The 23179-nt window shown below is 37.9% G+C and overlaps 4 protein-coding genes, 1 long non-coding RNA gene and 2 pseudogenes across 17 annotated transcripts; 4 read left to right on the forward strand and 3 right to left on the reverse strand.

Moving 5' to 3' along the window:
* The first annotated feature begins 420 nt into the window (after positions 1-420).
* Positions 421-5232, forward strand: LOC109133105 (RNA-binding motif protein 25-like). Of its 11 annotated transcripts, none has more exons than XM_087450537.1 (8): positions 907-1046; positions 1321-1368; positions 2167-2426; positions 2558-2710; positions 2850-3255; positions 3351-3989; positions 4075-4655; positions 4792-5232. In XM_087450537.1, the coding sequence occupies exons 2-8, from the start codon at positions 1344-1346 to the stop codon at positions 5041-5043; spliced, it is 2316 nt and encodes a 771-aa protein (XP_087306663.1). In that variant the 5' UTR covers positions 907-1046; positions 1321-1343; the 3' UTR covers positions 5044-5232. The 11 variants fall into 11 exon arrangements, with proteins under 11 accessions (XP_087306661.1, XP_087306662.1, XP_087306663.1 ...); XM_087450538.1 differs by having other exon boundaries at positions 3360-3989; XM_087450541.1 differs by lacking the exon at positions 907-1046 and adding an exon at positions 1965-2032 and having other exon boundaries at positions 1320-1403.
* A 198-nt stretch (positions 5233-5430) lies between these two features.
* LOC104787136 (U-box domain-containing protein 19) lies at positions 5431-8431 on the reverse strand. The gene has a single exon (XM_010512656.2). It carries the CDS (start codon positions 7747-7749, stop codon positions 5677-5679), a length of 2073 nt encoding a protein of 690 aa, XP_010510958.1. The 5' UTR covers positions 7750-8431; the 3' UTR covers positions 5431-5676.
* A 1697-nt stretch (positions 8432-10128) lies between these two features.
* On the forward strand, positions 10129-11050 carry LOC104789352 (putative F-box/LRR-repeat protein At3g18150 pseudogene; annotated as a pseudogene).
* Positions 11051-12549: 1499 nt separating this feature from the next.
* On the reverse strand, positions 12550-13403 carry LOC104787140 (uncharacterized). The gene is made up of 2 exons (XR_767797.3): positions 13194-13403; positions 12550-12780 (listed from the first exon to the last, which is right to left on the reverse strand). It is a non-coding gene; the product is annotated as an uncharacterized LOC104787140 (long non-coding RNA).
* Positions 13404-13409: 6 nt separating this feature from the next.
* LOC109132869 (putative F-box/LRR-repeat protein At3g18150) lies at positions 13410-15182 on the forward strand (annotated as a pseudogene).
* Positions 15183-15541: 359 nt separating this feature from the next.
* On the reverse strand, positions 15542-18304 carry LOC104787143 (U4/U6 small nuclear ribonucleoprotein Prp31 homolog). Of its 2 annotated transcripts, none has more exons than XM_010512662.3 (8): positions 18107-18304; positions 17972-18002; positions 17722-17784; positions 16580-17607; positions 16418-16488; positions 16227-16335; positions 16014-16089; positions 15542-15917 (listed from the first exon to the last, which is right to left on the reverse strand). In XM_010512662.3, exons 2-8 carry the CDS (start codon positions 17972-17974, stop codon positions 15813-15815), a joined length of 1455 nt encoding a protein of 484 aa, XP_010510964.2. In that variant the 5' UTR covers positions 17975-18002; positions 18107-18304; the 3' UTR covers positions 15542-15812. The 2 variants fall into 2 exon arrangements, with proteins under 2 accessions (XP_010510964.2, XP_010510969.2); XM_010512667.3 differs by having other exon boundaries at positions 16580-17630; positions 18107-18228.
* A 51-nt stretch (positions 18305-18355) lies between these two features.
* On the forward strand, positions 18356-22105 carry LOC104787142 (putative potassium transporter 12). 2 transcript variants are annotated; one of them, XM_010512660.3, is made up of 8 exons: positions 18356-18957; positions 19031-19259; positions 19334-19582; positions 19737-19787; positions 19873-20133; positions 20219-20386; positions 20479-20733; positions 20823-22105. In XM_010512660.3, the coding sequence occupies exons 1-8, from the start codon at positions 18712-18714 to the stop codon at positions 21848-21850; spliced, it is 2487 nt and encodes an 828-aa protein (XP_010510962.1). In that variant the 5' UTR covers positions 18356-18711; the 3' UTR covers positions 21851-22105. The 2 variants fall into 2 exon arrangements, with proteins under 2 accessions (XP_010510962.1, XP_087306672.1); XM_087450546.1 differs by having other exon boundaries at positions 18473-18957; positions 19676-19787.
* The last annotated feature ends 1074 nt before the right edge of the window (positions 22106-23179 follow it).

The raw sequence follows: 23179 nt of genomic DNA on the forward strand, positions 1-23179 counted from the left end.
CTAGGCCCATGAGCCTTTCCATATCAGACAGTATGTTTGCTACGTCTCGGAGGTTTTAAATATTTGTTTATCGTCCCAACAAATCACCACATGATCTTTTCCTGTGTTTTGTCTTCACTTGCACAAATCCGATAATTACTTCTCGAAAAGTCATTTATCATGAAACTATTGCAGCATAAGCACGCTTAATTCTGAAATTCTCTTAAGATCATTAACAGAAAAAATAAGTATATTAGATCAAATCAGTTGTTTTAAACCTCTCCACAAGTCTATAGAAGCGAGTGTCACAAAGACTATCTTTGTTGTATTTATCTTGTATTGATGAAATTTGACTTGTATTATTTCCAAAAAGATAGTGGAAGTTCGTCTAAAAAAAAAAATGGGAACAAGTAGCGAATAATATACAAACAAGTATAAAATAATAAAGCTTTTTATTTTTTTCTTTATGGCCAAAGATATAAATTGGTGTAGCAAAATCTTTTATTTGACACGCACAACAGAGAGAAAAAAAAAGAGTAATTAAAATTGGACATTGTGAATTTCTAGGGCACAAAATCCTTGAGCCTTTTAGGATTCATCGAAGTCATTACTCCATTGCCAAAGCTTCTAAGTTCTTCCCATGGCCGACGGCGATTCTTCTTCTCCGGCCACGGGGGATCTCAACTCTCAGAAACCAGAACCCACTACTCCGATTCCAATTCCCAATCCTTCACCAACTCCACCACCTCCGCCTCAACAACATCCGCCACAAGTCGCCGCTCTGGTTCAGCCTGTTCCACCTGGTCCGCCTTATGCTCCTCCGTCTCAGATTCCTGTCCCCACCAATCTCCCGCCGCCTCCACCATTCCGTCCCGGTATGCAATTCAATCCCGTTGCGAATTTTCAAAACCCTAGCTCTGGAGTTCCTCCTCCCGTTCCTGGATCCATGCCTCAGTATCAAGGGCAACCTCCGAACCAGGCTGGTATGAGACCTTTCCAGCCTATGGCTAATGGTTACCCAGGAATTCATGGTGTTGCTCCTCCTCCAGGTCCCATGCCTCCTCAGGGTGGGTTCTTCTATCCTTCTCTGCCTTTTTAATTTTCTTAAAGTTTTGATTTTTACACGCTCATGATGCACTTTAGGCTGTAGAATTTGTTTCCTTGGCATATTCTGCTTTCTGTGTATGTTGAATGTGATTCATAAACTAGTGATGTGGAACGGTACGTCAATGTGGTTAGATGAGATTAAAGGTTAGGAGTAGAAAGAAGTTTTATTGAAAAGAGGAAATTAGGGAGAAAACTAGAACAGGGACACCGATGACCGGGTGTTTTCTCATACAGTGTCTTGATTGAGTTCCGTGAGAATGGTTGCAAGGCATCAAATATTGGGTAGGGACTCTCACTACTACGACTCCCTCATTTTGGTATGCGCACATTCGCTTTTGTTCTTCTTATTATCTCCTTCATTTTTTGTTAGTTAGTGTAACTCCTATGAAGATAGCATTCTTAACACAATTTAACCAAACCGCTGACTTAAAGGTTGTTGAAAGTTTTGCCTCATGTTCCCCAATTATGATTATGTAAAATTGAGATTTACTGTAGTTTTATGAACTTTGAACTTGATGCCAACTGACGGCAGCAAGCATTTCTAGCGACTGATTGCTCCTTGGTCTTGTTTTTGAGGTATTGCAATTCTTTCAAATTACACCTTCCGTTACTTTTTCCACATGTTTCTCTTTTCTTTTCCTTCCTGTGGTCAAGCTGCTAACAGTTGAAATAAAGCATTTGTGATGGGTAATAATAGTTTTTATAAGTTTCATATGGTCATGAGATGACGGGAGTTTTAATATTACTGAATCTCAAATCCAACATTTATCAGCTGATTATAGATTCTTACCTATTTGAAGTTGCCCTATGAGGTATGACTACTTATTGTGGTAATAATGACTACGATACTGGTGCTATCTTCTCAATGTGTCCTTCAGGTTCTCTGTTCAGCTGGGTGGTATTTGTACTGCCTCTGGTGTTCATATCTAATTTGCTCTAGTTTGTGGTAACAATACAAAATGAATTTTCAATTCTGCTTCTTGATTACTTTGATTTATTTATGCCAATGCTGCTGTTTGGAGTATTACAATGTTAAACATTTATTGATGAATTTGTAGAGTCTTGTTTTTGTTTATGCAGGGCTTCTCCGGTATCCTTCTCCATATCCAACAATGGTTCGTCCTGGGTTTATTATGCGCCCGCCTGGTACAATCGGTGCTGTTCAACTAGCACCACGACCTGCTGTCCCAGGAATGCTTGGTCTCCGTCCCATAATGATGCCTCCTATGGTCAGACCACCCTCTCTTCCTTTCGTAGCACCTGCAGAAAAGCCCCAGACTACAATTTACATTGGCAAGATAGCAACCGTAGAAAATGAATTTATGATGTCTATTCTTGAGGTTTGTTTTCTGCTTGCAATCTGTATTTTCCTCTTCTACTGCTTTTAAGGGTGTTTATGATCGAGGCACCTACGTCCATCTCTTTTGCTATACAGTATAGAAGAATTGATTTTGTCAATTTTGTCCTGCAGTTTTGTGGCCATGTCAAAAGCTGTTTACGTGCGGAAGATCCTACCACCAAGAAACCTAAAGGTTTTGGATTCTACGAATTTGAATCAGCTGAAGGAATTCTCCGTGCAATACACCTACTGACCAAACGTACTATAGATGGACAAGAGCTTTTGGTAATTGTGTAGTTCTCTTCTCATTTCAAAATATGTTTATGTTTTCCTAGTAGACGCACTTATGTATCAACGAAGATCTATATATGCTTCTACGGTATTCTTTTAACTTTATTCTCCTTTTTGTCTATATGGCCGGTAGGTTAATGTTAATCAAGCAACAAAGGAATATTTGTTAAAATATGTTGAGAAGAAAATAGAGACTGCAAATAAAGCCAAGGAAAGTCAAGCTGTAGGAACCGAAGAGAACCAAGCTGAAGGTTCTGAGAGTGAGCGAGAAAAACTGGAGAGTGCTGAAAATGAGACAGGGAAGGATGGAGAACCAAAGACTAAAGAAAACATCGATATTGCAAATTCGGCGGTCCTAACTGACGATGAAAGGGAAGCAGACAGAGAGGCTATGGAAAAGATTGAAAGTGCTATTGAAGAAAGGTTAAAGTCCAACCCTCTGCCTCCACCACCCCCACCACCACCTGCTGATGGTTCAGGAATGGAACTTGCTTTCAAATCTAAGGATGGTGACTCCAACACTGACATAACTAGGAGTGGTCTGTTTTTCCTCCACTATTCTTTGTCCTTAATTCGGCTGCCATTTTCTAATTTCCTTTTGATATGGGTCTGATGGGATGTTCTTTCCATGTAGATGCTGCAGCAAATGATGTTGAGGCTTCTGGAGAACACAATAGGCCTGACACAAGCTCACCTGATTGGAATAAGAGAAATGACCGAAGAAGCAGAGAAAGAAGTGAAAAGGAGCAAGAAATGGATAGATACGAGAGGGAGGCTGAGCGAGAACGAGCAAGGAAAGAGAGAGAGCAAAGGAGGAAACTTGAGGATGCAGAGCGTGCTTACCAGGCTCGTCTTCGACAATGGGAACGCCAAGAAAGAGAAAAGGAGAAGGAACGACAGTACGAGAAGGAGAAAGAGAAAGATAAAGAGCGTAAAAGGAAAAAGGAAATCCGCTATGAAGAAGAGGAGGATGAAGAGGATGATGAATCAAGAAGAAGATGGCATAGGGGTTCATTAGATGAGAGAAGAAGACGGCGACAAAGAGAAAAGGAGGATGACTTGGCTGATAGATTGAAAGAAGAGGAAGAGGTTGCTGAGGCGAAGAGGAGTGCCGAGGAGCAAAAGTTGCAGCAACAGCAATTAGATGCCTTAAGGCTCATATCTGGACAGGCAGCTATTGGAAGCGAAACAGTTCAGACATCACCTATTGAAAACGATCATATCCCAACTCTCCAAACTGTCAGTGAATCTGTCCATGAGCACCATGCAGCAGGTAAGGATTCTCTCTTGTCTTGTCCTTTTTATCGTTCTCCTTCTTTTCTGTCTCTCTTTCTGATGTCTCCCTTTGCCAATTGTAGATTGTGAACAAAATGGTTCTGGTAATGAATCCATGGTTATTGATAATAATAGTGGATCAGAGGCACATGCTCCCTCAAAAAAATTAGGATTTGGGCTTGTGGGATCTGGAAAGCGGACATCAGTACCTTCTGTTTTCTATGAGGAGGATGAAGACGAAGCTCATAAGGATAAAAAGATGAAACCTTTAGTTCCTATAGATTACTCAACCGAGGAACAGGAAGCCGTGGCCCATGGTGGTTCAGGGAATACACCACCTCATTTGGCTTTAGCTGCTGAATTTGCAAAACGAATTTCGAGTACTAATCCCAAGGAGGAAACAACAGAAACCGAAAAACAAAGGAGTAGACGTTCTCATGATAAGGCAAGCCACCGGGACAGAGACAGGGAAAGGGATAGAGACAGAGACAGAGTCAGGGACCGAGGTGATGGGCATAGTGGTCCAACTAAAGACGCTAAAGAGCCTGGAAAAACAAAGATACCTGATACTAAGTTTCTGGATGCAAAACAATTGATAGATACGATTCCAAAGACAAAGGAAGACTTATTTTCATACGAGATAAACTGGGCTATGTATGACAAGGTAAGCCTAAATCTCATTTCTCATTTCACTTTTACTAAGATCAGTGATCCCTTATATGATTACTTGTTGCCTTGCTTGTGACTTGTGAGTTTGTTTTGGTGCTCACATGTTTTCTCCTTTTTCTTTAATTGAAAAGCACCAATTGCACGAGAGAATGAGGCCATGGATATCAAAGAAAATCATGGAGTTTCTAGGAGAAGAGGAAGCGACGCTGGTAGATTTCATCGTGTCAAACACTCAACAGCACGTGAAAGCGTCTCAGATGCTTGAGCTGTTGCAATCGATTCTTGACGAAGAAGCTGAGATGTTTGTGCTGAAGATGTGGAGAATGCTTATATTTGAGATCAAGCGGGTCGAAGCTGGAGTCCCGGTAAAATCCAAAGCCTGAAACTTTTCTTTAAAGATTTTTCCTCCTATGTTGTTTCATATCCCTATTTTTTTCGAAGTCTTCTTGTCCTTGGATTTAAAAACGAATCGCCATGTTTACAAGCTTAGCAAAAGAAGAGATTGAAACAAGAAAAAACACAAGATATACATTCTAGTTCACAGAATAAATATTTGCACCACTTAGTTTAAAGTTCTGTTGTTCTTCTCTTTAGTAGGTTTTTGACCCCCCCCAAAAAAGTCTACTATGAAGCTTTTGTCTTCTCAATTTTCTTTATTCTTGTTCACTTGGTATATGAAAACTAGTTTATTTTATTTGGGGCATCATTTTAAATTATAAAATAAGATGATAATGGAAACAGATTTATAAAATATATAGGACAAGTATTGATTCTGATGACAAGGACTTGTATTATTCAGTGTCTTTGGAAACTAGAAACTGATTACATTTATTAGCTCTTTGGGTTATTAAAAAATCCCAGAGCTAAAACTATACAAGTAAGAATATATGTGTACGTATAGTAAATAGTTTTCTAGTAATTCCTAAATCTATAAAAACAAAAAAATGAAGTTATCTTTTAACTCTTCGATAAAAAAAGCTCAAAGAGTTACTACTACTGTGTCTGTATAAACCAAATCACCAGGCGTGTACGAACCGTTCTCTTCCTAAAACCGGTTCAACCGTACCGGCTTTCCTCTCCTGAAACTCGTGTATCATTTTAATAAGCGCGCTTGCCTTTTTCCCACTTCCAAACTCGCCGTTACTTGACGCCGTGTAAAGCGACCCCATAACAGACGGATTCTTAGCCAAAGACCCAACGACGTCACTTCCTCCGTTATGACACAGATTCAAAAGCAGAGCAACGCAGTGCTGCTTCGTCGCCGGCGAAACCTCCGACGAACCCAAAATCTTAACCGCGAGTTTCAATCCTCCACGACGGAGCACAGAAATCATCCCGTCTGGATACTCGGCCATTTTCGCTAGAATCGCCATCGAATCCGCCGTGACCCCGTCGCTAACCTCGTCAGATTTCAATAGATCGAGAAGAACGGGAACAGATCCGGCGGCGAGAACACGCCAGTGATTCTCAGGTTGGTTCATCAACAAACTCCGAATCGCGATCAACGCGTTGCGTTTCGCCGAATCGCTGAAATCGCAGCCCTTAACGATTCTCACCAGTCCCGAAATCGAACCTGAGATCTCTCCGATCAATCTACTGTAATCTCCGATAGAAGATAGATAAAACAACGCAGCCGCTGCGTATTGTCTACTCTCTCTTCTCGCACCACCATCGTTTAAAACCTCCACGATCAGCCTCAATCCACCACCGTCGTCTCCGGCTATTCGAGTTTTTCCGGCGGTATCTTTAGACAAATTCATAATTCCAGCCATGGCGTTTTCTTGAACCCTCGGATCTTCAGAACGAAGAATCTTCATCAACGAGTCCACAACACCAGCTTCCACCAAACAAGCTCTGTTAAAACTACTCGTCTTGGTGAGAATTCGAATCTCTACTAAAGCTTTCACCATCTCTTCTTCATCTCCGTTGATCAATTCTCCGGCGAGGAACTCCGCGGTTAGTTTCCCGGCTTCTTCCGCCGCTAAACTCTCCGCTACAGCCACCTTCTTCTTCCCCTTTTGACCCAAAACTACGCCGTTTTGCTTGCAGTAGCTTTGGATCACTTGCTTGACTGAGAAGTTATCTACCAACACAGTACTAACCAGGTTTTTACCGGTCTTAGGGCACGTGATGTTACCGGAGGAGAACCACTTGGTGATTGAGCTCCGATCATACGTGTGTCCTGTTTCTAAAACCACAGGATCACTCATAATCTCTAGAGAAATCGGACAACGAAGATCATCGATGTTTAAACCACGAATCATCATCAAATCCTCTTCTACTTCATCTTCGTCCTCAACTTCATCATCAACATCAATGCCTCGAAGTATCACACATCTACAATAGCATATGAATCCCATTAAACTACTTAGAAGCTCGATTTCGATTTTACTCTTCTTCCCTGCGGAGATCTCTTCACGTAAAAAATCGACTTCTTTGACGCAATCTCTCCATTTTCTAACACCAATGTGATCAAGAACTCGGAGTATCTCATCCGAGTTCGGGTTGATTCTATTCTCGAACAGATTAAAGAACCAATGAACAGAGTCTATAGCCAGTTTGTCGTCTCGGTCAGGTCTCGCTTCTGATTTACGGGTCTGACGCATGACTAGATAGATTAGCTCGTTGACTTCTCCAGGTAACTCAACAGACTCGACTGGAAACGTGTCGAGGCTAGTGGATATGGATCGGATCAAGGCCCGGAAATGAGCTGAGACTTGACCGGAGTTCATCAACATATATAGCTTAGCTCCCTCTCGTGTACAGTCTTCTAAAAGGAACTTGAGTTTCTGGAAGATGACGTGTAGCTCCGAAAGGCTCAAGATTACTGAACGACGACTCGCTGAGATTGACCCGAACCGGATTTGAACCCGGAGTTCTTCCAAGAAGATGACAAGAGATTGGATATGTCGTAGAGTTTCTTTAACACTTCGTTTGTTGGTTGAGAAGTGTTTTGATTTGAAGCTTAGAATCTCGCCGGAGATTTGTAATAGTGAGTCGAGGAGAGTGGTTACGGAGATGGATTCGCATGGATTCACTGCCGGAAAAGTTAGAATCCGACGACCTGACCCGGTTTGTGTATGTATCATTTTGATAAAAGATTTGAGGATAACTAAAGATAGTTTCTCTAAGTCTTATTTTGAGGTTGTGTTATGTTTTAGTGATTGTGATGATGATATATACCACTTGGTGAGGTTTTGAACTTTCTACAAATTTGCGACACGTGAAGAGGTTTGACTCGTTGAGAATTCTAAGGTCTGTAATCGCTACGTGGTGTCGGACTTTTGTGACACGTGAAGAGGTATGATTCGTTGATAGATTTAAGGGTCTGTTAATCTGCCACTTGGTATACCGTGGCGATGAAGTGTGAGAGGGACCAAGTTTGTCGTGAGGGTGAAGGGTGTACCGTGCATGGAGGTAGCCGACAATTTCTATGATGCTTCTGATATTTTATTTCATAATTCAATTATTATACTATTCTGTTAGTTTAGATAAACATGAATTTCATTTGATTGATGGATCCAATGATGTGTGATTTATTAATTTTTAGTGGAGACTTTTAGGATGTTATTGGATGAAAAAATTATTAAGGCTTTTATAATTGTTCTTGAAGGAGAGGTTTTTAAATTGTGATGTTTTTATTATTTTGTGTTTAAGACCAATGTAAGTGAAATGAACTTAGATATTTTTTTATATAATATGCGAGTAATTAATAAGATGTTTTTATTTTTTTATGCAATTTAATAGAAAGCCTTTTTCAAAAAAAAATAAAAAAAATTAATAAGATGTTCCTTTGTGATATTGATATAAACTTGATAATTTGTACACTGGTTTTAGACACTGTTTTGAATAAAGAAATTTACTGGTTCTTTATTTATTTTATTGATGTAACACGACTCGAGAGGATGTTGCTATAGTAGAGTTGTCTCTTTTGAGTTTTGAGTCGCCTCTCTTTTTCATTTTCTATTGTTTTTTTTTTTTTTCTTCTGGGGTCAGATAAGAGTTTTCAAGAAACATTGGACGGTGCAGTTTACATAGAAAAATCAAACGTATAATAATAATTTAGAGGACCCATCGTGATGATATTTTTATTGTTTGCCTATCTGTTTTTTTTTTTTTTTTTGTAAATCAATTATCTCTCATTTATTTCAATTAAAACAAAATATATAACAGATAAAATGAGACTGTTGTGAAAAAAAAACACCACACTTTTGTAAAGCCCACTACATAATATAGTAAAATAAAATAACATGTTGATATTAATTAAAAAAACACTAAACAAAATTTATTCAAAATGCCAATTTATTTCAAAAAAAACTCTTTTCTTTTCAATTGTTAAAAAGTAAATAGACTTTGCTTTGAATTATCTGAGAAGCATTTTTTTACAATAATAGTTTTAATCCGTAGTACACAACGGAACCAGTTATTTGTGATTAACAAATTTTCGATTTAAAAAATCGGTTACTACTCCTTAATTGTACAAAAGAAAAAGAGAGAAAAACTAAATTTTCCTTTTGTATTTGTTTGTTGATTTTGTTGATTTTGTTTTCTGTATAAGATTTGTATAATTGTATTTTGACTTTTATTTTTACGATTTAACCTGCAGCATACTGTGGGACAATTTGATTTTTTACATAGTATAAATTTTAATCAACTTAGTTAGATATGTCTATTAATCTAATATTTATAGTGTTAACAAAATAATGAAATGATATTTTACCCTGTAGAACCGGATTAATGATATTTTAACTTTTTAAAAGTTTAAATTTTTTAAAATAAAGAACATGAGTAAACCAAATAAAATTGATAAATTTGAATGCATGAGAAATCAAGTTCCTCGTTCATTCGTATTCGGAATCATCTTGACTTTTTTATAGTATGACTCTAAACTATTGACATATTTTTTCAAGCGATATGGGGCATTTGTATACATATTTTTTTTTGTATTCATCGATTGAGTAATATATTATGTCCATTTTTTAGAAAAATGAATCACATCATATGCAGAAGAAAATCACAAAATTTATTAAGTAGATGTATTATATAATAATTCAAAATAATTTATATATAAGATAAAATAAAAGTGAAAGGTGAATCATATTTTTTTGGTTGAATTAGATAGAGAGATTTATGAAATTATATCACACTGGAAAAAAAAATTCATGTAATTAAGTATAACTAAAACGCTAAATTATCAAATGTACTTCAAAAATGTTAATATAAATAAAAAACAACATGTGGGTAAAATTAACTTTAAAATATCATTAACTAGTTAATAAAATTTGATATATATTATTTGACAAGTCTTTCTATAATATTTTTTTTTATGGAAAAGTACCTGCTAGAAAAAAAAAAAGGAAATGAAATCATTAGATTGTGTTAGAGTCAGAGATAGAAAAAAGATACAAACAAAATATTAGGTTAATATTAGGCCCGCACGAGAGCTCCGATCCACAACCGCTTCAACTCTTCCTAGATTGTGTAACGACTAACGATCGTCGTCGTGGTGGTCATCGCCGGGATATGGACTTAATCAGCTCCTTGCCGGATGCGATACTCCAACATATCCTCTTCTTTGTTCCGACGCAACTCGCCATCACAACTTCTATCTTGTCTAGACGATGGAGGCATGTATGGTCTGATACACCTTCTCTTTCCTTTGATGATAGTTATGGGCCGCCAGTGCATGCTGCTTGGATAAACGAAACCCTAACTCGCTACACAGCTCCCAAGATGATCAAGTTTCATCTCAACACCAGGATGAATCCCACTGTTTCCAGCATGAACAGGTGGATCCAGTTCGCCATGTCCCGCAACGTGGAGAATCTATCCCTCTGCGTCGGTATTGTTGGTGATTATAAATATAGTATTCCTGATTTCTTCTGGACCAGTTCGTCTATCAAGCAACTCAACTTTGAGTTACCATATTCTTATATCATTCCCTCATGTTCTGTATCTTGGACATCGCTAAAGAAGTTGTCCTTGTCTAACTGTTATCTCTCCGATGAATCTCTTGCTAAGATTCTATGTGGTTGTCCGATTCTCGAAAGCTTAAAATTGAATCATTGTCTACATCTTAGCGTTCTTGATCTCAGCAAATCGCTGGGCGTGAGAACATTAGAAATAGCCTGCACCGGTTTTGTGTCGGGGCCAATGCAGATTGTGGCACCACATGTCCATTCTCTCAGATTGCACAACTTTAAGCCACCATGTGCTTTAGTAGATGTCTCGTCTTTAACTGAAGCTAGAGTGGACGTTTCCTGTCACTCAGTTCGAGAGACATTGATTGCTTATCTATTTCAATTCCTTCGTGAAATGCTAGAGAAGTTGCAGAATGCAGAGAAGCTTACTTTTGGGTGCAACATTCTTCAGGTAGGTTTTAGGATCTAACGTCTACAACTCTCTTACTTTACTACTGTTGGTTCACAGTTAATGTGTGCCGATGAATTAGTTTTCATGAGGCCTGTATAAGTTTATGAATGGTACTAATAAATATTTTGTTTTGTCGTTCACTATCTATTATGCTAGCTTTGATTCTTGAGACAGAGATCTTTCAGTGTGTTATTCCTGGTATAGAAAGACTGTTGCAAAACTCACCTAATTTAAAGACGGTGACAGTTCATGCAAACACATAGGTTCGTATATTTACCATAAACTTCTTCTTTTATTTTCATTGAGCCTCCTTTGTAACTATCATCGAGTTCGAATAATCCAAGAATCATGTTTTTTTTTTTTTTTTTTTTTTTTTCTGTTGTGAAGAACTATTGTGACGACTGCGTGGGCGTGGGAGGTTGGAGATCAAAAGATGGAGCCTCTTGGAATAGATCCCACTGGGAATTAGAGTCGAAGCGCGTGGCTTCATTTGTGAAACTTGTGCTTAAAAACGCAAATGCATTAGACAAGATGGTTCTACAGTTATACGGAGATTACCCTAGGTTTAAGTTTGAAGAGTTGGTTCAAACACTTCCTCACAACAATACTATCTCCATTGTGCTCTCAACCAGGCAGAATGGCACACATCATATGAGTGGTGAATCATAGGGTTTAGTCTTGAGTCTTGATGACCATCTTACATGAAACGTCAATTAATTAATATAATATACAGTGTTTTTTTTTGTTTTTTACTTACACATTGGATCTGAACCTGGTTAATGACACAATGGCCATCTTAGTAAACAATATTAGACTGCAAGTTTTAAGCACAATTTCATCACATTTTTCAAATTAAAAATCTAATTTATTTTCAATTTTTATAAGCTTTCCATTGTTGTATAAAATTCCACTTTTGGTGTGGTTCTACTTGAGATGGATAAAGAAACAGCCTGCGATAACACGAGAGAAGACCAAAGTATATCACTGGATGTGGATCCAGGTTATATAATAAGTAATAATTGTTTGAAGAGAGCGGTTGGATTTGCAATGGTTTTTAAGATTATTGTTGGTTTGATTTGGTTATCAAACTCGATTAATATGTTTTGTAGGATTTTTGTGAACTCATCAACACAATTTAACCGAACACGTAAACCATTTTGATCCATTAAAATAATTAACTAACTAAAACAAACCCTAAGTAATATATATATGGCGGACAACAGCTTGCTCTAGGCCTAGGCATTCGGATTCTGGCTTGGATCCGGGTTCGGGTTTTCGGGTTTGGAGTTATAAAACCCGTTCGGGTATTCTCTATTATCGGGTCGGGTTCGGTTCGGTTAGCATCGGGTTCGGTTAATTTCGGGTAATACCCGAAACCGATATAAAGATCAGATAACCAATGGTGTTTGGTTATTTTAAACTGAATTGCATAGAAAACCCATAATAAACCCGATAGAAATCTGAATCCAATAAAGACATAACTACAAACATAAAAACATAGAGAAGAAAGAGTAAAAGAGATAGAAATCTGAATCCAATAAAGAGTTTCATGACATTAATCCAATAAACGTAGAAAGAGTAGTAGAATAGAAGGACATAAAATCAAAGAGAAGAAAGATATAAAACTAAAGAGTAAATTGACCAAAACCAAAGAGTATGATAGATCGTTCAAATAGAAGAGAGAATGTGACTAAGAGATTGAAACTAAAAATTCTTGAAGAATCTTGAAGATAAATTTCCAACTGTCCCTGTGAAATATAATGTGAATTACATCAGTATTCAATAGCAAGAACCAAAAAATGTGACATGCGATTAGATGAAACTCACCAATTAAAACCATAGTCATCTTGTTGACAAAAAAAACAAAAAAAAAAAACAATCGAACATGTAGCAAACATTACAGCAAATTAACATTCAAAAAATCTTTGTGTGAAGATATAATTAGAGATTATGATTGAACAAGAAGAAGAAGCATAGACTAACTACAACAAAAAAAAAAAAAAAAACCAAAACATTACAGATTACAAACAAAAAAACGATTGAATAAGAGGATAAAAACAATCAAACATGCAGCAAACTTTGCTGAGCAAAATAACATTCAGAAAATCTTGTGAAGACATAATTACAGATTATGATTGAACAAGAAGAAGAAGAAAAGTACCTGTGATTGCCTCCGAGGATTTTCAGACGGCGGAGAAGATGATATTGGAGATTTAGGGTTTCCAGTTTGAAGAATTGGGTCTTATATCGATTGAATGGTTTTTGGAAAAGGGAAGTTGAATCTAGCTATGGCGGTGGGTGAATCAAAATCAAATCGGCAATGGAAAGGAAGAAAGGGGATTAGGGATTTGTAATATTCTATTGCTAATGTGTATATATGTTCGGGTGTATTCAGTTTAATATCGGGTATCGGATATTACCCGATCGGGTACGGATATCCGATTTAGTAAAAGATAGAAACCGATCGGATATTATCACTAACCCGTACCCGTACCGAACCGGTTACTTCGGGTCGGATTCGGGTTCGGAATTCGGGTATGGATAATATGCCCAGGCCTAGCTTGCTCGACAGCCGCTTCACATACCTCTACGCAACGATCATCGCCAGAGTACGGACTTAATCAGCTCCATGCCCGATGTGATCCTCCAACATATCCTCTTCTTTGTTCCGACGAAACTCGCCATCAAAACTTCTGTCTTGTCAAAACAATGGAGGCATGGCATGTATGGTCCGATACACCTGGTCTCTCCATTGATGATTATAAACTTGATGGTGATGCAATAAACGAAACGTTAACTCGCTACACAGCTTCCAAGATGATCAAGTTTCATCTAAGAAGCTGCATGATCAAGCACACTGTATCCAACATGGACAGGTGGATCGAGTTCGCCATGTCCCACAACGTGGAGGATCTATCCCTCTTTGTCGATTTTGTTCATGGTTATAACATTCCTGATATATTCTACATCAGTTCCCCTGTTAAGCAACTCTGCCTTATGTTACCGTATTTTCATGACTCTCAAATGCTCTGTATCTTAGACATCTTAGAAGAAGCTGTCCTTGTGGTATTGTTATCTCGCAGATGACTCTATTGCTAAGATTCTATATGGATGTCCGGTTCTCGAAAGCTTAAAAATTGAATCACTCCAAACAACTTGAGGTTCTTGATCTCAGAAAATCGCTGCGCCTGAGAACATTAGAGATAATGGGGTCAGGAAAAACGCAGATTGTGGCACCACATATCCATTGTCTCACATTGCGAAGCTCTCAGTCACCATTTACTTTAGTTGATGTCTCATCTTTAACTGAAGCTAAACTGAACATTGGAATACAAGCCAGCGTCATGGATGGTTTACATAATGTCACAGTGTCAATGACTAAAATGCTAAAGAAGTTGGAGAATGCAAAGAGGCTTAGTTTTGGGGGAAGCTTTCTTCTGATATGTTTTGAGACCATTCTTGCATTCTCAAATATTGTCTTTAACTCTTTCTTACTTACTTTACTTATGTTGGTTATGAGGCTGTATAAGCAAATTTACGAATGGTATTAATTAATATGTGTTTTGGTGTTCACTATATCTCTTATGTTAGATTTTATCTCTTGCAACTTGCAAGGCGAGGTTTGTGGTGTTACTTTTCCAATGTTCAAGATAAAAGCTTTGACTCTTGATACAGAAATCTTCCAGTATGTTATTCCTGGTATAGAAAGACTTTTGCAAAACTCACCTGATTTAAAGATGGTGACAGTTGGTGAAGTACGCAACAGCTTACAGGTATGTAATTACCATGACCTTCTTTTATTAGTGTTTCCTTGGCCTCCCTTCTAACTATCATCGAGTTCGAATAATCATAGGACCATTGTTTTTTTTTTTTTTCTGTTGAGTAGAGTATGTGTTTGGAGAAATACGTGGACTTCCAAGGCTTGAATCGGGATCAACGTTGGAATAGATACCCTCAGGATTTAGAGTCAAAGCACGTGGCTTCATTTGTGGAACTTGTGCTTAAAATTACGAAGACATTAGACAAGATGGTCGTACTGTTAAGTGATTACCGTAGGTTTAACTTTAAAGAGCGGGTGCAAACACTTTCTCACAACAATAATGTCTCCATTGTGCTCTCAACCACGCGGGCGACATTATATGACTGTTGAATCGTAGGGTTTAGTAGAGTCTTAATGAACATTTTACATCGACGGTGATTTTTTTCTTGTTTTCACTCACATCTTATCAGATTAGCATTTTGTAATTGAAACGATGGCGATATCAGTAACCTTCTCTATTTGTAAGATTAATCATCACATTTGTCGAATAACATGAATAAGATCTAATTATTTGCAAGTTTTAAGTTTTCATCTAATAATAACCAAACCAGTCAATTTATGTTGGAGAGAGTTTTAAAAGCAACTGATTACGTCTGAAGTTGCAATGGCTTGCGTGAACCTAAGGAATCCGTGTATGCTGAAGATAGATACGAATCTTTAGGTAAGACATAGATAAAATTAATGAAACGTTTCTTAAACTGGCAAGTCTTTTTAAAGGTATGGTTGTGCAACAAAAGTGATTCAAGAGGGACTCCATATGAAACAGTGTTTTTTTTGTTGGTCTCTTTAGACTTAAGTGACAGAAGAAACCTTAAAACAGACAAAGAGAAATAGAAAGCAGTTATAACACCACTTTGAACCTTTCTCTGTCTTCTTCAATTCATTTACACCATTCATCTTCTAAGATAAAATCCCAAAAGTTTTTCAACACTTGAAAACTTGTCTCTCTGTCTTGCAACTTTATATCTTCTTGAGCTTGGAGAAGGTTCCTGACTCTGAGAAGTAAGTGCTTTGAGTCCCACTGCCTAATCCTAGAGCCTGTTGCGGATTGCACAACTCTATCCCCTGTCAAATAGATAACCAATTGAAGTTAGAGAGGGATGAAAATGAATCACAACAAGATAAAACATTGGTCAGGAATCGAATGAAAATGTTTGTTACCTGCACAGGAGTGAAAGCCAGGCTCGATGTCAAACCAGAGGTAGTTGCACCACCTGTATACTGTCGTTCTTTAAGCCTGAAAAGAGCCATTGATACACAGTTCAAAATGAGAACGCACAGGAGATATTATGGAAGAACAGGGCAGGTTCAGTAAAGATTAATCTACAGGGTAAGAGTAATAACATAAAAATCGGAGAAACTGAGGAAACTTACTTTTTGGCGACCTTAGCATTAAGTTTCAGCTTGCTGGGAACACTGGATACTCGCAGCCTGTTGCTTCCTGCCTGGCCAAGCATTCCATAGCCTTCACCAAGTCCATCACCTATCATCATGAACAACAGATATTAGACTAAGTTCTTTAAAAGTGGCCGTTAACAACAAGTAAAAGTACAAAATATTTTTACCAAGGGAGCTCTCTTCGGGTGTACCAAACCGCATCCTGTTGGCCATCTTTCTCATATCTGTCACTGCATACCTAAATAAAAGAGAATGATGGTAAGAATACAGCAAGTAGTAGAATTCCATCTAGAGTCATTAAGGACACAAAGTAGGATGAAACAGGCTACCTTTCTTTCATTTTTCTTAGACGGCGACCACCCCTTCTTTTCTTGGGCTCAGAATCAGGAACAGGAAGTGGCTTAGGCTGCCTTGCAGGAGGAGGTTCTTGCCACTTCTCAATCTTCTTACGGATCTCCTCCCTCAAAGCTCTTCCATTTATTCCTGCCATGTCCCCTCTAGTAGCATCAACTCTTGCTGCCAAAGTTGACTTTGCAGCCACAAGCCTGCTAGCGCGAGCACGAAGTCCAGGAGGTGTGCTTTGGAGAATCTCTGTCTGCTCCAAATAACCCACACGGGACTGTGATGTTGAAGAGAACCCAGCAAGGTTCTTCCTCTTGTGGCCAAGAACTTGAACATTACAGGCAGGCATTTTAGCAAGCGCTGACACACCTCCAGCAGTCCCAACGAGCTTAGCTGCAACAGCACTTCCAACAATGGCGGAAAGATTAGGTGCGATAGATCCCATCTTACTTTCAACAAAGTCAAGGACCTTCTTCCTTGCGGAATCAAGATCTAGAGCTCGATCACAAGCCCCTAACACCTTTTGCAGGACATCCTCTGGCAGTGGACTCCCTTTGGTGGTTAAAGAAGTAACTGAAATACCCATAATAATAGCAGATGGAAGAAGGTCACCAAGATCAACAAGAGTTATATCCGTCTCATTGCCAATCTTTTTCACAACACGGGCATAATCGATAGGGTGATGAACCAGAGACTCAAGCTCTTGAAACTTAAGCTTGTACTTGTCACGAATAAAGTTGTGGACAATAGCAATCTCATTCTCAATATCAACAGAGAGCTGATTGCAATCCACAATAAGCTTGTACTCAGGATCATCTTCCAATACAGTTCCTTTCTCAGCTCCATCAGAATCCTTTGCAAGAGCCTCCTCCACTTTCTGCATTATATCAATATATCTCTGACTTTTCTGTAGCTTAGAGACGATGTCGAGATCATCATAGTTAAGAGTCTCTAAATCCGCCATGTCCATGTCAACATCTTCTTCCTCGTTTCCAACATCACCATCATTCTCGTCCTGAATATGAATAATCGACCAAACTACAAATTAAAAACCATATCTCCTCCATGTCAAATATCAAAAACAAAAAAAACGTAAACAGATTAAAAATGGTTTTAAAAAGACACTCACCATTTCTGCTTCATTGTCAGATAACTCGTCAAGATCAGCAAGGAATGAATCTTCAAGAGTTGCCTATAACAACAGATCCAACATATTTAGTTAGCTTAGTCCCAACCTTACCATGTTCATATAGCAGAAAGGAACAAAGAGAAACAAGAACTACTCTGAAACCCTAAATTTGGAATTTTTTTTACTAGATGATTCAAATCAAAATTAACAAAAACAAACAAGAGAGGAGGGTTAATGAAAGAACACTTACCATAAACACTTACCGCAAACGCCTCAGTGACCTGCGGATGAAACGAAGAGGGAATCGTTTAATCAGAAACCCTAATTTATACTGGAAGGTTGGGGATAATACTCAATTAAACAGACGAGGAAAAATCAAAGGAACCTGAATCGAAGGAGAAACCCAAATTGGAGATTTGAAGAACGGAGCAGTGAATGATGTTTGAAGAAGATTGAAGGCGACGAATGTGAGACTTGTTTTCAAGTTATAAAACCTTGTGTTAAGCCGAGTTTTCCAAGTCGGCCATAGCAGTTGGGCCTAATTAAATGGGCCTTTCACCCACCTAAAATAAAAATGGGCTTCTGCAAATTTCAAATTTAGGGATTATTATGTAGCGATTCATGTTCTTACCACAAAGTCCCAAACAAAAAAAAATAACAAATGGATAATGTTTTTGAGAGGATGGATATAGAATCGAGAAAAAAATACCATTTTTATAATTGGGAACGTAAAAGGTGTTTGTAATAGCTTAACTTAAGAAATTCAAATAATTGAGAACTGTGTACGTTTCTTTCTTGACAGTAACAGTAAACATGTTACACACCCGTGAGAGAGACTATGTCAGTGAAGAAGTCACATTCAACCAAATCCAATCTCTGCTAACTTTTCATCCAACCAAAAATTAAGATCCTTTCAAGCTTTAGAAAAAAAAAAAAAAAAACAGAGAGAGTTCTTTGCTTCTCGTTTTGGAGGAGAAGTTCTCAAAAATAATGGATGAAATTGAAGAAGGAAGTAGCAACAATAGTCTCAGACGTGTTGGTACCGGAAGCAGTGACCGGAGATGGGTTGATGGAAGCGAGGTGGATTCTCAAACACCGCCGTTTTCTGAAATCTGCAGAGATAGAGATTACAGTTTTGGGAATTTGAGGAGGAGACTTATGAAAAAGCCTAAAAGAGCTGATTCTCTTGATGTTGAAGCCATGGAGATTGCAGGTTCTCATGGTCACAGTCTCAAGGTATGATGACTTCAAAGTTTTGGTGTTTGTGTTATTGACAATTGAAAAGTTTTGAATTTTTTTTGTTTGTTAGGATTTGTCACTTTTGGGTACAGTTGGGATAGCGTTTCAGACGTTAGGTGTTGTTTATGGTGATATGGGGACATCCCCTTTGTATGTGTTCAGTGATGTTTTTAGTAAAGTTCCTATAAGAACAGAAGTTGATGTTCTTGGTGCCTTGTCTCTAGTCATCTACACTATTGCTGTGATTCCTTTGGCTAAGTATGTCTTTGTAGTCCTTAAAGCCAACGACAATGGTGAAGGTAATGCATCTGAATCTATGATTTTAGTATACTGGAGTTTATGTGGTTTCTTATTAGTGTATGTGTGTGTGCAGGAGGAACATTTGCGTTGTATTCACTTATTTGTAGGTATGCAAAGGTGAATAAGCTGCCAAATCAACAACCTGCTGATGAGCAGATCTCGAGTTTTAGGCTTAAACTCCCAACTCCTGAGTTGGAAAGAGCTCTGGGAATTAAAGAAGCTTTAGAGACTAAAGGGTACTTGAAAACTCTTCTTCTTCTCTTAGTCCTAATGGGAACTTCCATGATTATTGGCGATGGGATTCTTACACCAGCTATGTCAGGTCAGTCTGATTTGTATTGTGTTTTGTTGCAATAGAGTTTCCCAAAAGGTTCGGTGGATTCATACACTAGTGTAACTTTCAAATCATTTACAGATAAACTACGAAGTGGTCTGGTCAAGATTGAGATTTGATCTTCCTTTTGATTCTTATGCAGTGATGTCTGCAATGAGTGGTTTACAAGGTGAAGTTGAAGGATTTGGAACAAGTGGGTAACTCAATCATATGATTTCTCTCTTTATGTCTAAGCAATTGCGTCTTGATCTTGACCTTGGTGTGTTGTTTTTGCTCAGATGCATTGGTTATGTCTTCAATTGTGATTCTCGTGGCTTTGTTCAGCATACAACGGTTTGGGACGGGTAAAGTAGGTTTTCTATTTGCTCCAGTTCTTGCGCTATGGTTCTTCTCTCTCGGTGCTATTGGAATCTATAATCTTTTGAAGTACGACATCACTGTCATAAGAGCATTAAACCCGTTTTACATTATTTTGTTCTTCAAGAAGAATAGCAAACAGGCTTGGTCTGCTCTTGGTGGATGTGTCTTATGCATTACAGGTTAGTAAACACGCACTCTCAACTTACAACGTCTAAATAAAGAAACCAAACCTCTGTTACTTACAAAGTGTTTGAAACTACACAGGAGCCGAAGCAATGTTTGCAGATTTGGGACATTTCTCAGTTCGTTCTATACAGATGGCATTCACTTGCGTGGTATTCCCATGCCTTCTCTTAGCTTACATGGGTCAAGCTGCTTATCTAACAAAGCATCCTGATGCCTCGGCTCGTATATTCTATGATTCAGTTCCAGGTAACCAATCAATATATCTTCAAGGTCTCAGCTACTATTATATAATAGATGTCAAAAATGCTGAAACTGTGATATAATGCAATGTTGAGCAGCGAGTTTGTTCTGGCCGGTGTTTGTGATCGCAACATTAGCGGCGATGATAGCAAGCCAAGCCATGATCTCTGCAACTTTCTCATGCGTCAAACAAGCAATGGCTCTTGGTTGCTTCCCAAGGCTGAAGATAATCCACACTTCTAAGAAACGGATGGGTCAAATCTACATTCCTGTCATCAATTGGTTCTTGATGATCATGTGCATACTCGTCGTCTCCATCTTCAGAAGCACAACCCACATCGCCAATGCTTACGGTCAGTTTGGTTTTTTGTGCTGAGTCTTAGAAAAGGCTTTCTGTTTTTTGATGTTTGTTTTTCTCAATGTTTCTATTTTCTTGTTTCAGGCATAGCAGAGGTTGGTGTAATGATGGTGAGCACAGTGTTGGTAACGCTAGTGATGCTTCTCATTTGGCAAACCAATCTATTTCTGGCTATCTGTTTTCCACTTATATTCGGATCCGTTGAGACCATTTACTTGCTTGCGGTTCTCACCAAGATCTTGGAAGGTGGTTGGGTTCCTCTAGTATTCGCCACTTTCTTCCTCACCGTAATGTACATTTGGAACTATGGAAGCGTTCTCAAGTACCAAAGCGAGGTTAGGGAAAGAATCTCAATGGATTTTATGCGTGAACTCGGTTCAACTCTTGGAACAATTCGAATCCCCGGGATTGGACTCCTTTATAATGAGCTTGTCCAAGGCATACCTTCCATTTTTGGACAGTTCTTGCTCACTCTTCCCGCAATTCACTCAACAATCATCTTTGTCTGTATCAAATATGTTCCTGTCCCGGTCGTTCCTCAAGAGGAGAGGTTCCTTTTCAGACGGGTATGTCCTAAGGACTACCATATGTTCAGGTGCATTGCAAGGTACGGTTACAAAGATGTTAGAAAGGAAGATTCTAGAGTCTTTGAACAGCTTCTTATTGAAAGTTTAGAGAAGTTCTTGCGATGTGAAGCGTTAGAGGATGCTTTAGAGAGCACTCTGAATGATTTTGATCCCGATAGGGTTTCTGTTGCAAGTGATACTTACACAGATGACCTCATGGCTCCTCTCATTCACCGTGCAAAGCGGTCTGAGCCAGAGCAAGAGTTTGATTCAGAGGTTTTGCCGTCTTCAAGCGTAGGGTCGTCTATGGAGGAAGATCCAGCTCTAGAATATGAGCTTGCGGCTTTGAGAGAAGCCACGGACTCGGGGCTAACGTATTTGCTGGCTCATGGAGATGTGAGGGCGAAGAAGAATTCGATTTTTTTGAAGAAGCTTGTGATTAATTACTTCTATGCGTTTTTGAGAAGGAACTGCAGAGCTGGGGCTGCGAACCTCACTGTTCCTCATATGAACATCTTGCAAGCTGGGATGACTTATATGGTCTAATGTTTGATTTTTTTAAGTTATACTCTCTTTGGATCATTTCTCCTTATCATCCCTCCATGGATTAGGGTTTGTGTCTTGCAGACGACGTTGTGATTGTCGTTACCATGAGGGAGAAGCCATATTGTAATAGTTAGGTAGGAAAATAAAATTGTACCATCTGCATATGTAAAGTATACCAAGTTTCACTAGTGCTTGTAGTCTAGTGTAATGCTTCTGTTCTTCAATCAATCACTACAAATTTATCATGGTGGTTAATTATAATCTTTATTAGAGTTGAATAATCTGAGTTTTGACTCAAGAAGTTTGTTAAAAAAGCATTGAGACCACCAATTAGGTAAGTGGGATTTGAGTGACTCTTTGATTGGATGTTAAAGTAGTTCATGTTGCATTCTTTTTCATATATATGTGAAAAAAAAAAAATTACAAAGTGAATCCTACTTGTAACTCACTGCGCTTCTTTGAATCCCCTTTCATTACTTAAAGCTTTAAATCCCATTAAATTTAAAGCTTTGGATATTAATTGATTAGCTACTAGCTAGTGACATGGTTGAAGCTTTACATAATTGATTAGCTCCACATTATTTTTGTTTATAATAACTCGATATGACAAAACTTTGGGACAGCTTCACACACAAATGTCAAATTCAAAAGACGAGTGTACAAATAAAACTCTCAAGTTTATGTAGTAGATTATTCGTATTGGTCGAGTTTGGATTACATATTAAATAAATAAATAAAAAAGTCAATACAACAAATTGAAGGGACAACTTCACCAACATACACATTGAATAATATACGTCATACAATTTTGTTTATAGAAAATTGAATGTTGTTGCTTGCCAAATAAAGGTCACTTTCTAAATAAGTAGACTTTTATCGACCATAACATACATAGTAGTTTCGACAATCTATACTATTAATTGGGGAGCACACTTAGGAATATAAAAAATAAAAAAAAAACATAACATATATTCATGTTGCCAAACAGGTTCAGTTACTTATATAATAAAAAATAAAAAATAAACAATATATGGTAAACAAAAACTATTAGTCAGAAATCTAATATTTATGGAAACAATAATTATGAAATTAATTATAAAATCAAAATTACCCTATATTTTTGGAAATGGTTTAAAGTTTAATGTTTGCTTCCATAATAATCAAAAAATTTTAAATCGAAAATTTATATATATATATATATATATATATATATATATATTAATTGGGAGCACACTTAGGGATACAAAAAAATAAAAAAACAGGACATATATTCATGTTGCGAAACAGGTTCCATTACTTATATAATTAAAAATAAAAGAATAAACATCT

The sequence above is a fragment of the Camelina sativa genome, chromosome 5 (genome assembly GCF_030686135.1).
Source record: "Camelina sativa cultivar CO46 ecotype springtype chromosome 5, ASM3068613v1".
NCBI lineage: Eukaryota > Viridiplantae > Streptophyta > Magnoliopsida > Brassicales > Brassicaceae > Camelina > Camelina sativa.

Excerpts from the sequence above, each read along its gene's own strand:
- LOC104787142 (XM_010512660.3), top strand. The coding sequence starts at position 18,712 with ATGGATGAAATTGAAGAAGGAAGTAGCAACAATAGTCTCAGACGTGTT. Across the intron at positions 18,958-19,030 it reads CTCATGGTCACAGTCTCAAG|GATTTGTCACTTTTGGGTAC; the intron begins GTATGATGACTT and ends TTTGTTTGTTAG. Across the intron at positions 20,734-20,822 it reads CCACATCGCCAATGCTTACG|GCATAGCAGAGGTTGGTGTA; the intron begins GTCAGTTTGGTT and ends TTCTTGTTTCAG.
- LOC109133105 (XM_087450535.1), top strand. The coding sequence starts at position 620 with ATGGCCGACGGCGATTCTTCTTCTCCGGCCACGGGGGATCTCAACTCT. Across the intron at positions 3,256-3,350 it reads CACTGACATAACTAGGAGTG|ATGCTGCAGCAAATGATGTT; the intron begins GTCTGTTTTTCC and ends CTTTCCATGTAG. Across the intron at positions 3,990-4,074 it reads CCATGAGCACCATGCAGCAG|ATTGTGAACAAAATGGTTCT; the intron begins GTAAGGATTCTC and ends TGCCAATTGTAG.
- LOC104787136 (XM_010512656.2), bottom strand. The coding sequence starts at position 7,749 with ATGATACATACACAAACCGGGTCAGGTCGTCGGATTCTAACTTTTCCG.
- LOC104787143 (XM_010512662.3), bottom strand. Across the intron at positions 16,336-16,417 it reads ACCCGAAGAGAGCTCCCTTG|GTGATGGACTTGGTGAAGGC; the intron begins GTAAAAATATTT and ends TCATGATGATAG. Across the intron at positions 16,090-16,226 it reads AATGCTAAGGTCGCCAAAAA|GCTTAAAGAACGACAGTATA; the intron begins GTAAGTTTCCTC and ends GGCTCTTTTCAG.